General features: G+C 42.4%; 1 protein-coding gene across 2 annotated transcripts in view; it reads right to left on the minus strand.

The window, feature by feature from the left end:
- Positions 1 to 12,073, minus strand: part of cdh5 (cadherin 5) — a 47,344-nt gene that overhangs the window by 15,200 nt on the left and 20,071 nt on the right. For both annotated transcript variants that reach the window (XM_056291603.1, XM_056291602.1), the window contains 8 exons: positions 11,907 to 12,029; positions 11,302 to 11,469; positions 9,167 to 9,348; positions 6,914 to 7,021; positions 4,235 to 4,377; positions 3,950 to 4,083; positions 3,319 to 3,428; positions 2,564 to 2,666 (listed from right to left, as the gene is read on the minus strand). In XM_056291603.1, the coding sequence (XP_056147578.1) occupies positions 2,564 to 2,666; positions 3,319 to 3,428; positions 3,950 to 4,083; positions 4,235 to 4,377; positions 6,914 to 7,021; positions 9,167 to 9,348; positions 11,302 to 11,469; positions 11,907 to 12,029 (1,071 nt within the window). The remainder of the gene's footprint in view (positions 1 to 2,563; positions 2,667 to 3,318; positions 3,429 to 3,949; positions 4,084 to 4,234; positions 4,378 to 6,913; positions 7,022 to 9,166; positions 9,349 to 11,301; positions 11,470 to 11,906; positions 12,030 to 12,073) is intronic.

A 12,073-nucleotide genomic window follows, 5' to 3' on the forward strand; every position in this document is an offset into this window, starting at 1 on the left:
GTATGAGTAGTGTGTGTAATGGTGTGCGCCGTGTGTGTGTCAATATTGTCAGATGGCTTTACTGGCGAGAGCAGCCCAGGAGACCCCAAACCTGAGTCACGGGGGGAAACAGCGCTTCTAGACTGACAACTAGCACTTAGTAAACCAAGCACCCCACCCCCCTTCAGCCCCGAACATACCGTCCCCTCTCCTGTCTGCTCCTCCCCTTCTCCCTTCCTCTGCTCTGCAGTCTTTGAGTTTAGACCGTTCCTCCTCTCCTCTACACCATATGCTCCTCTACTCCCTATTCTTCTCTCACCTCCTTTCATCTCATCTCCCCATCCTCTCCTCTCCTTTCTTATCTATTCTTTTCTCACCCGATCCTTTCATCCATTCCTCTCTTTTCTTTATTTCCCCTTGCCTTCGCTCTCATTTCATCGCCCTCCCTGTCTGCTTTTTCTTCCTCTTCCTCAGTCATCCTCTTTTTTCCCCACCGTCTCCTCACTTCTCCCGTCCTCTCATCTTCAACTTTCCCTTCTCCTTTTTATCCTCTCCTCCACCCCTCCTTCACGAACACTGCCTGCTATGTTTATTATTACCCCTCTTGCCTATTTCCCATGCTCTCCACTTTCATCCCCGTCTCTTCCTCTCGTCCTAATTTAGTCTTCCTTGCCATCCCCATCTCCTCCGCCTTCCCCTTTGCTCTCCTCTCCTCCTTTCCTTTGCTTCTCCCCTCCCTTACATCCTTTCTCCCTTTCTTAGTCCTTTTAACATTTCAACCCCTCCAGATGGGAGCAAGAGAGAACGTTGAGAGAAAAGTCGGTGGGTTTTCGCTCGGCTTTGTTCAAATGTGTCCCTGTTTCCTCGTGCCGACTGTTTGGAATAAAACCGCAACAGTTGGCAACGCTCTACCCAACGCTTTCATCTATCGAGCGTGTCGAACTCGTGTTTACGGAGCGTTTTATGTTTCAGCAAGAGTGGTGGGTTACACTTTACTAACACAAAAATCCATCTATCAGAGGGGTGTTTATATGGATCATATAATTGTCTCAAGTTCATACTTGCTTTCTCTCTCACGGTGTATTAAATCGAACATAAAAGAGCTTTGAGTTATGCAGTGCACATTAATTCACACATACGTATCCTTAGTCGAACATGCTGGTTGGTACTGTTTATAGAAGATCCCAAAGAAATTGTTTATTGTAATGCAAAGTTGATGAATGATGTGCACCATTTCATCCATAATCAAAAATCGATTCTTTCACAAATTATTCATTCGGATTGGGAATGACTTGGGAGTTTTCCGTAAACACTACTGATATGATCATGGGCTGATAAAGGCTTTAATGTGACCTTAGAAACTGTCATGTACTGTAAATGCATTTATCGTACCATCTTTAATGTGGTAAGATCAATATTGAAGTAAGCATAAACACATAGATGGACAAAGACATCTATATTTTTGTTCAATCTTTCGAATGTAGACAGTTTTTTTTTTGGCTTCTAGAACTTATACATGTTAAATGTGTGATGGCTGGGAGAGCTGGCACTGGACTGGCTGGGGGAGCCTGGTCTACTGCGTCCTGTGGGCCCAGGGACCACGGCCCTGCCTGGAGCTGCATCCGAAAAGGAAACACCGAGGGCGGTCTGACAGGACGTGGAAGTGGGGCAGGCTAAGCTAACTGCTAGCCCATGCAGACAGTCATCAGCTGGTTGGCGTTCGTTCTCCTGGACAGTGATTTTTTTTTTTATTAGTTTGGCTACATGTGTTAGTTTGGATTTGTGTTCTTGTAGTTTTTGGATATGTGTTTTGTCTTTGTGTTGCACTGCTGTGGGCCGGGGGAAACGATAGTTCGTTTCATTTCATGTACATGAAATAAAATTACAAATTAAGTGTTCCTGATTCCTGAAAGGTCACCATAAGCAGTGAACTGGTGTTAGTTCATTACAATAACCTTTGACCCTAGACTGACTATCCCAAGAAGCCATGTATACACGTGTAATGGAGATATTTTGTTGTTTCAAATACTGTAAATCTTCCAGTTAAAATATAAGCTAAAGCTGATTACGTCTAGTAATTGGGGTGTAAGTGTACATGTAAACCAACTAGTGAAATGGTCTAAATATACCCTCTTAGTAATGTCCTTCTACAGGCACTTACTCTCATGTAGTACATATAAGGCAGAAGAAAAAGTAAGCTTATTATGGAGTTGTATATGAAAAATGTTCTTGATGGACTCTAGACCAAAGAGATGACTTTCTTTATACCCAAACTCATAGCAGCTACACATGTCAGGGCTTGTTTTCTGTATTTTCGATAAAATCATGTTGTCGCTGCACTTTCCAGACAGCTAGTCCAAAGTCCCCAGACTGGCTGTCTGGAAAATGAACGCCCGGTGGAAGAGTTTAGAGTTATTTACTGTTATTTAAAGTTTTAGCCACACTTCAAATGGATTAGCAGTAGTCACTGAGCAGCAAGTGCTAATTTAAGTGTTCCCCAAAGGCATCACTCAGCAGTACGGGCCAAAAAGAAAAAAAAGAAAGTAAGAAAAAACGAGGTCCCCGAGAGGATATATAAACTTACTTTTGTTGTCTATAAGTGAGAAGTTGTCATTCTTTTTGGTCAGATAGAAGCTGAAATAAGGGATCTGGTCATCTTCATCTAGGGCTTTTAATGTTCCTATCACCTGAGAGAAGAGAAGAGAAATTTCACATAGCTAAATTACTACATGGGTATTAATGGATCATCTTTCTATTCATCAACCTATCTTCTCCTCTGTCTGTTTCTCTATCTGTCTGTACATCCATCTCTTTTTTTTATCTTGAAGGTCTCAGCCAGAAGTTACTTTGCCTCTCTGTTCTGGCACCTATTTGCAGGTGACCCATCCTTGCAAGGCTTAGCAAAGTAAATTTTTGTATGCTATGTTATGTTCCAGCAAAAAAAGCCAATTGCTAACATTTTTCTTCTCCTCAATGTCTCTCAGTGAGGACCTTGAAATGATGCATTTATTGGAGGTACAGCATCTAAGACTCCATATAAGTGTTGTGATGGCCAAAAAGCAATTGCAATTGTTGACCCTTTTTATTTATGCATATGTAATTTGCAATAAAAGTAATAGAATTTCAATCAGCCCTACATATAACATAGTTTATTCTCTAATATCTCTCTCCCAACTTTTACACAATCATAACAGTAACAATGATTTCTCTCTCTCTCGCTCTCTGACTCGATAATGGGTAAGCACTACTAACTCTTTTTGAGTTACCTAACTGACTCGAAACTGAACATCAGTAACTAGTTCTGAAATCTTTCTGATAGGATCCTACAATGTGTCTCACCGTTTCCGCCCTGTCGTTTTCACAGACAAAGATCTCATCCACATCCAACTCTGGCTCATTGTCATTGATGTCTTGCACTAAAACGTTAACTTTAACAAAGGACTGCAAACCTAAAGAGAAGGGAAATAAAGAGAAGTGTGATTTAGTGTTATTTCAATATTGAGCCTCCAGCCAACATACATTCGCACAGTACAGGAAGTTTGATAGATTTATGTACACGGAGCGTGTTTGAATGAATCGGGGTATGGAGAACGGGCTAGCACTGCTATGCCTTCCTTTCAATGACTCTGTGAATTACAGTACTGTGCTTGTTTGGTTCACTTTTAGGCTAAATGGAAACCTCAATATCATTGGTCCAACAAGCCAATTAGCCTCCAGCTCCAAAGAGGCAACACACTATCAAACAATAAAAGACTGCCATTATATGAGGTAGCTCCCAGGTGTGAATGTGTGTTACTTCTCATATTTCCAACCAATTAAAATTAGGATTGGGAGAACAATTTTGAAAAGAAAAAAGAAATTCAAAAGCAAATCAGTTGCATTTCTACATAAAGCTGGTTTGTACCTTTGTGTACAGTGTGTATCAAGTAAGTGACTGTGTGTGTGTGTGTGTGCGTGCGTGCGTGCATACCACTTGGCTCTTCCTCTGCCTTGACCTGGAAAATGTGAGTGGCTTTCAGTTCTCTGTCCAGCTTCCTCAGTGTAGAAAGCTGGCCTGTGATTGGGTTGATACCAATGGGGCAATCCTTATCTTCTATTGAATATCTAGAGAGAGAGTGAGAAATCATTGTTACTTTTATACTTGTGTTAAGTTTCTCCAAAAGATAGATAGATAGATAGGGAGGCAGAAGATAGTGAGAGAGAGTGAAAGACATATGGGGGGAGACAGAGAGAAAGGTGTGTGAGTGCACCCTACCGTATACTTTTGTTGGCTTTGTCTGGATCTCTGGCAGTGACTGCTCCTATGTTGGTTACTATGGTTTCCTCCATCACATTGAAATTGTAGATGGCCTTGGAGAAGACTGGTGGCTCATCCACATCTATTACCCTGATGTTCACCTGTGGAATCCATTCATTGTTAATATAATTTCAAACATAATTGTAATGTCTACCTTCTTCTACCACATTTAATACAACCAAAAATACCTATCTGTCTGATTCCTGGCTGTCTGAATTCATCTTTTCCACAATGTTTGGATTATGTTCATCATGTGAAACATGCTGAGAGCTTCCAGTAAAACCTGTGTTGTACAGCCAACTACTGAGCAGCTCATGATGTGGTGTTTTAAGAACATATCATCTCAAAGTAATACTCCAGCCCCAAACATCACTTCTACCCCACAGCGATTTGAACCAATATATATATCTAATATATATCCAGGTTCAATGGGTAAAATAAAGAATAAGATCCAAGCCATCAACACATACGCCCTACCAGCCATCAGATACCCAGCTAATAATAACCTGGCCAAAGGAGGAGGTAAAGGCCACAGATATCCGGACACGGAAGCTCCTTACAATGCATGGAGGGCTCCACCCGAAGTCCAGCAGCCTGAGACTGTACGGTAAGTGAAAAGATGGGGGCCACAGGTTAGTGAGTGTCAGAGCCACTATCCAGAATGAAACAAGGAACATCTACAAGTACATCAGAAAGAGGACCCCCAGGACGAACTGCTAAATGAATACCTCAGGCAGCAGAATCAGAATACTTTATTTATCCCCGAGGGGAAATTGAGAAGACAGAGAGTGGGGAGGAAGAAGAAGAGGAGGAATCATGGAAGACTAAGCCCCCCCATGGCATGTACCATTGACAGATAAAAGACATGGCTGATATCAGGAAATCCCACCAGTGGCTAGAAAAGGCTGGACTGAAGGACAGCACAGAGGCTCTGATCATAGTAGCACAAGAACAGGCACTCAGGACCAGATCAATTCAGGCAATGGTTTACCACACTAGACAAGACCCAAGAGGCAGGCTGTGCAAAGACGCCCCTGAGACAGTCCAGCACTTAGCAACAGGGTGTAAAATTCTAGCTGGGAAAGTGTACACTGAAAGGCATAACCAAGAGGTTGAGATAGTGTACAGGAATATCTGTACTGAATACAGACTGGAAGTCCCCAAGTCCAAATGGGAGACACCGCCAAAGGTGGTTGAGAATGACAGAGCTAAGATCCTGTGGAACTTCCAAGTTCCTGACTGACAAGCAGGTGTTGGCTAACCAACCAGACATTGGGGTGGTCTACAAGGAAAAGAAGACAACAGTAGTGATCCATGTAGCAATCCCAAGTGACGGCAACATCAGGAAGAAGGAGCATGAGATGCTAGAGAAAAACCAAGGGCTGAAGGAAGAACTAGATTGGGTGTGGAAGGTGAAATCCACTGTAGTCCCAGTGGTAATAGGAACACTGGGGGCTGTGACCCCCAAACTGGGAGAGTGGCTCCAGCAGACTCCAGGAACAACATCTGAGGTCTCTGTCCAGAAGAGTGCAGTCCTAGAAACAACAAGATACTGCGCAGAACCCTCAAACTCTCAGGCCTCTGGTAGAGGACCCAAGTTTGAGGAAGACACACATACCACCCGAAAAAAAAGGGTAAGAGGGAGAGTTTACGCCTATATATTATATATATATAGGCGTAAACACACACACACACACACAAATACATACATACACACACACACACACGTACATATATATATATATATATATATATATATATATATATATATATATAATTTTATTTGTTTCATTCCTTTTTCTTGTAGAGGAGCTCGAGCAGGAGTCGTGACATAACCACTACATTCTTATGATTGTATGTCACAGAGTAAGTGTCATGCATACATACAGCATACTATTTTGTAATAACTACATTGCATCATCTCTATGGCATACATGTTTTCCGGTATATATTTATTCATATACTTGGTTTGGGATTTGAATTCTCTTATTTTCTGAACGGTACGGAACAATATAGCATAAGGGCTTCTCATTCTGTAAGGCCAGGCACTTTAAGATAACGTCAAGCAAGTCAAATGATCAGCAACGCAATATCACATAATTTGGTTTCTAATTGTTTCCTAAATAGCACATTCTTGGGGATAATGTAACATGTTCAAAATCATTGACTTGAAACAAGGTTAGTGACATAGTTTTAACATGTTTCATGATCATTTCTTGAAAGAGGTCACGTTTACATGAATGAGGTGAAATTAATTTAAATTGGTCAAATTTTCAGCCTGTAAGATAATTTCAGTGAAAAGATCCCATGTATGCTTTCAATCGTCTGGATAAAAATCTGTATAAAAAAAACGAAAACAAAATCGCTCACCCACCTTGTAATATCTTGTTATTTGATCAGTGTTACTGGTGAAGATTTGGTTTGATTTTAATTCATTTCTTTTGAAGCTAATAGTACTTCACTTGACACGTAGTTCGAGAGGTAATGATGGGGCTTGTTATCACTTAACCATCTCAGGGAAAGTCTTCCCCTTTTCAAGGAGTGCTTTTTGAAAAATGTTGTTTGAGGCACGATGGTCGCCAATGGAAGACATAAATGCTTCCCCTGTACTCGGGACAGTATTTCTCTGATAGTTACCTGGGTCTTGGTGAGAGCGGTATCTTTGTTGTCCGCAGGGAACTGAAAGTTGTTCTCCCGTACATGAACACTGAAACTGTAGCTGCTCTTGGTCTCATAGTCCAGGGCCTGGTGGGTCACAGACAGAGACAAAGAGACGGTCATTTTAAACAGATCGAACACCGATATTTCTCACTGGACTTCAAAAATTAGCATGTGTATATTACTGGCTGCAGTTACATAGGTTTGTGGGTAAAATGTTGCCTCCTTTCCCCAACCCCTATCATACACAGGGTCCCTAGCCTTCCCATACCCCTCCACTAATTTTATAGTTGTTTTTCCCATGCCTTCCTTTTATAATAATAATAATAATCATTACATTCTATAGCGCTTTATCTAGAAAGCACTTCACATTAAAGGGGTAACTCACTTCAACCACCACCAATGTGTAGCACCCCACCTGGGTGATGTGTGGCAGCCATTTTGCGCCAGAATGCTCACCACACGTCAGCTTGAGGTGAAGAGGGAGGAATCACTGAGCCATTTACATTGGGGGGGGGGGTGATTAGGTGGCCAGATGGAGAGAGCCAGGTTGGGAATTTTGCCAGGCCAGAAGGTGGCCTTTCTGGCAAAACCTTCTTTATCTCTCTATTATTCTTCTCGATTGAGAAACATTTTGTAAAAAATTGGTTCTAAAGTACTTCACAAATTTAGCTGTCGTTATCTCAGTCCATATGCAAGTTTATGAACAGTCGGCATTTAAATGAGAGTATACAGTGGAGTGTATCCGCTTAATCGCTGTGTAAAAACTGAAGCAATGATAAAATAAATGACTGGGGCTACAAAGCAGAGGGCCGCTATGGTTGAGAACGTGATGGCAGAATCTCAGGTCGGTAGGGGATTTCAGTGGACGCTGCTAGGAATTCGGGGGCCCTTCATAGCATGTAATGCCGGGGCCCTTAACTCGATTAAAAGACCCCTACAATGCTTGGGGCCTTATAAACTGCAATAACGCCCCCCCCCCGCTCTTTTATTCCCTCGTTAAAGCTGTACCTGCATGTGCTTCCAGTAGTTCTGGCTTACAGCCCAAGTGCTTCATCTAGAGTGTACAGTCCAATAAAGTTAATCCTTGCTTAAATTATTATTTAATGATTAGTCTTAAATGATTTAACGATGGGTAAATGATTCCTCTGCAGTTCTTGCAGGTCTAAACATATCTCCCTTACTCAGAAGGGGATCATCAATGGTCATAAAAAAAAGTGAGCCTTTATATGTTGCAATTTTACATTCTATTGCAAGTTACATCTATTTCTGTCCTGACTGTGTAATAATTGTGTTGAAACCCTGGGTTTGGAAAAAAAAAAGTAAAACTAGAAATATTTTCTTGATTTAAGTTCTTATGTGATTACTCTTAGGGTCAAACACTCAATGTCTAGATCCAGCACTTCTCTTCATATTGTTAGTATGACTAGCACATATTGTTCGTGATACAGGATTTAACATTTATTATACTGTTGCTCTCATTGCACTCTTCAAAATGGCACCAGATAAACTGCTAAAATGTATTTTCCATTTCCATTTCCATTATTCAAACTGTTTATCCTGCTCTTAGGGTCGCCGGAGCCTATCCCAGCAGTCACTGGGCGGCAGGCAGGGAGACACCCTGGACTGGCCACCAGGCCATCACACAAGGTAAAATTGTGGGAATAATTCCAAAAGACAAAAAAAATTCCTAAGGACAAAGTCAGTGAATGTAAATTGTAACATACATGCAGATTATCGTAATTGAAGTAAATTCGATTAATCTGAGTTAAGTGATCTTCAGGCCCAATTGGGCGACAGGCTTTGCTGCAGTGCAATCAGGTCACATGATAGCCCCCACCTGTTCCAAGGCATTGACCTCCAGGCAGGGTAGGGTGAACTTGAAATAAGGCCTAAGGTTTTTATACACATATATGAACGGGCCAGATGCCACAGAGATAGCAGGAATATGAGGCTCGTGTAAATCCATTAGGAAAGACACCAAGCCTGTGGGCAGGTTGAGCAGTGTGTTCTCACTCATCAGAGCTGTGCCGCGGTACACCTTCAGCTTCATGCTGGACGAACCCATACCCAGGTCGCTGATCACCAGCTAAAATGTATTATCAATCTAATTTTAGCTTAGTGTGTTAGCTGTTGAGGCTTGAGGTTCCCTTCCAAGTTGAAGCTTGAACAATCCATTTTCATACAGACAACCCAAGCATACCTGCCTTAATGATATTACTATAGTCCCACCTGTTTAAGCATTAGGTTGCCATCTTTACTGGTGCTGCTTTCCACATCGAATATACTGTTAAATGGTGGCGTGATGGTGAAGATGGGGTCTTTATTCTGAATCTGGTCTCGGTCCTCCAACAGCAGGGTGCCTATCTTCTCCTTCAGCTTATGGTTCTCTGGAACCTGCAGCTCGTATAGCTCTGCAGACAGAACGCACACGAGGCGTGATGCCATTTTCAAGTTGTATATCTTAATTAATGTAATCACCGGAATGAGGCTGAGGTAAGTGATAGTTGATGTTACCGAAGGCAGCAAATGTGATTCATGACACCATGTCTTTGAATCTTCAGGGTTTTTAAAATACTATATATCTACTTTGAACAAAATATTTATTCAAGCAAAATGTCGTCCTGAAGAATATTGCTAGTATGCAAACTGAGGTTTTCAGTTAGCCAATAATTCATGTCGTATCCCAAGGACTTGAACTTTTCCCCCCAAATTATTCCACCGAGCAAAGTGTTTATCTTAAATGATGGATATATCATTTGGAAATGAAATTATCTATCCACTAAAATGATCAGATTTTATCAAACCATCTGTTTTCCGGTGTCACGGTTGTAGCTGTGAGGATTAATGCCACATGAAAGTTTTGTTGTCTCTTCTATCAGTGTTGATGATTTTTACCAGTGATTTTACAAGCTGCACTGTATTTACACTAGGGATGCCTAAATTCTGACAAACATTTTCATGTGTAGCTCTCTTTAAGAAGTCTGAACCAAAGTCCAGAATGTTGTCACAGTGTATGAGCCCTATTTGATTTTACATTGCCTAATACCAAGTACCTCGTTGTTTTTTTTTTTCAAAGTCTGACCCATAATTCTGAAACTAGGACATGAGCAAAATGCATTGTGGGTTCACAGTAAGATATTTTGGTTGCTTTGAGCTTGCTATAGCTGCAGGCCAATCATCATGAGTTGTGTGTGGGCTCTGATGGAGTAAAAAAGATGTAAAACAAACCTCTTACTGATGTAGGTTGATGACTAAATAAATAAATAAAGACATTAATAGTAATCAAAACATCCCGAGATAAACTGACAGTGCATTGTGTTAAATCACCAGTGGTGCGATTAACCACAAACGCATACCATGACAACCTGAATACTGGCTGAATTTTTGGACTGGCTTGGTGTGCACCATGTGGAGTCCACATGGGTTGGTCACACCTGTCAAAACACCCTCAATTTAAAAAAAAACAAAAAACAAAAAAACAATTTACAAAAGTCCCCACCAAATGCTGTGCATGTGAAAGTCCACGTCAATAGTGTTAATCAGCAGCCGGAAGTGGTCGTAGGTTGCTGTAGACTAAAGGTGGCAGTGTACTCAAAACGAAGCAGAACTTTCCGAACATTAAGGCAAGTTTCGAAAAACAGACCAACAGAACGACATGGTGTGTTGTGTCTGCACAGTGCAGTGTTTGCAAGGTCCCGACGTGAACGGCCCACCGGTTCACAGGCAGTTTGTAGACCTCCCCCTTTCTCCAACTGGTCTAAATATCTCATGTTTGGTACTGACACATAGAAAGACAAAGAGTTCGTATTGAGTATACTGCTGTTCGGGGACACGTTCGCCAATCTTTCTGTTTCAAAAAAGTTCTTTTGGGGGTATCCAGGTAGTGTGGCAGTCTATTCCGCTGCCTATCAACATGGGGATCACCAGTTTGAATCCCAGTGTTACCGCCAGCTTGGTCGGGCGTCCCTACAGACACAATTGGCTGTGTCTGTGGGTGGGAAGACGGATGTGGGTATGTGTCCTAGTCGCTGCACTAGCTCCTCCTCTGGTTAGTCGGGGTGCCTGTTCGGGGGGGAGGGGGAACTGCGGGGAATAGCGTGACCCTCCCACGTGCTACGTCCCCCTGGCGAAACTCCTCACTGTTGGGTGGAAAGAAGCGGCTGGCGACTCCACATGTATCAGAGGAGGCATGTGGTAGTCTGCAGCCCTCCCTGGATTGGCAGAGTGGGTGGAGCAGTGACCCGGACAGCTCGGAAGAGTGGGGTAATTGATGGGATACAATTGGGGGGGGAAAGGAAGAAAAAAAGTTCTTTAGTTGTTTTGAGTATACCGCCTGCCTAATGTGTTCATGTTCTGGTCCTTACGTTTGGTAAATGAGGCCATGTTGTCGTTGAGGTCCATGACGGTGAGGGTGACAGAGGTGGTGGCTGTGCTACCAGAGGCCATACCCCTGGTGTCCTGGGCCTGAACCACCACCACATACTGGCCCTTAGTCTCACGATCCAGAGAATCTGTCCTGGAGCTAATCATACCTGGAGAGAGAGAGAGAGAGAGAGAGGGAGGCAGGGGAGAAAGGACAAAAGAGGTGGTGTGGCAGAGCAAGGAGAATGGTTTCCAGAGAACCCGGAAAGGAAACAATGACAAAAGGCCAAAAAAGAGAAAAGTGAGGTAAGAAGAAGGGAATACAAGAGGGAAAGAGCAAAAGAAAGGGCGAGAGTGAGAGGGCGAGAGCCAGAGTATGCAGATAGAAATAGAGACAGTGAGGGAAAATGTGAAGGGAAAAAAAGAATAATAAAATAAATTGATACCACTAACTACAACACACTCATTTCCAAAGTAAACTCAGAATTATAAGGTGGCCATCTTGTGCCATGACACTTGTAAAAGTGAACACAGAAAGAAAGCTACTTGGGGCCGGAAAGCGTTTCCTCCCACCCAAATGATGTGGACCCCAACAGAGCCAGCGTACCTGTGAAACTGTCAATTTCAAAGACAGAACGGTCACCCTCTGGTCTCAAGGAGTACCTTAGCTCTCCATTAGCTGTGGTGGGGTCATCCGCATCAGTCGCCCTCACCTCAACTACTTTAGTTCCTTGGTGGAGAAGATGAAGGAATATCTGGTTAGATCATCATATC

Source organism: Lampris incognitus, chromosome 13 (assembly GCF_029633865.1).
Source record: "Lampris incognitus isolate fLamInc1 chromosome 13, fLamInc1.hap2, whole genome shotgun sequence".
Classification (NCBI taxonomy): Eukaryota; Metazoa; Chordata; class Actinopteri; order Lampriformes; family Lampridae; genus Lampris; species Lampris incognitus.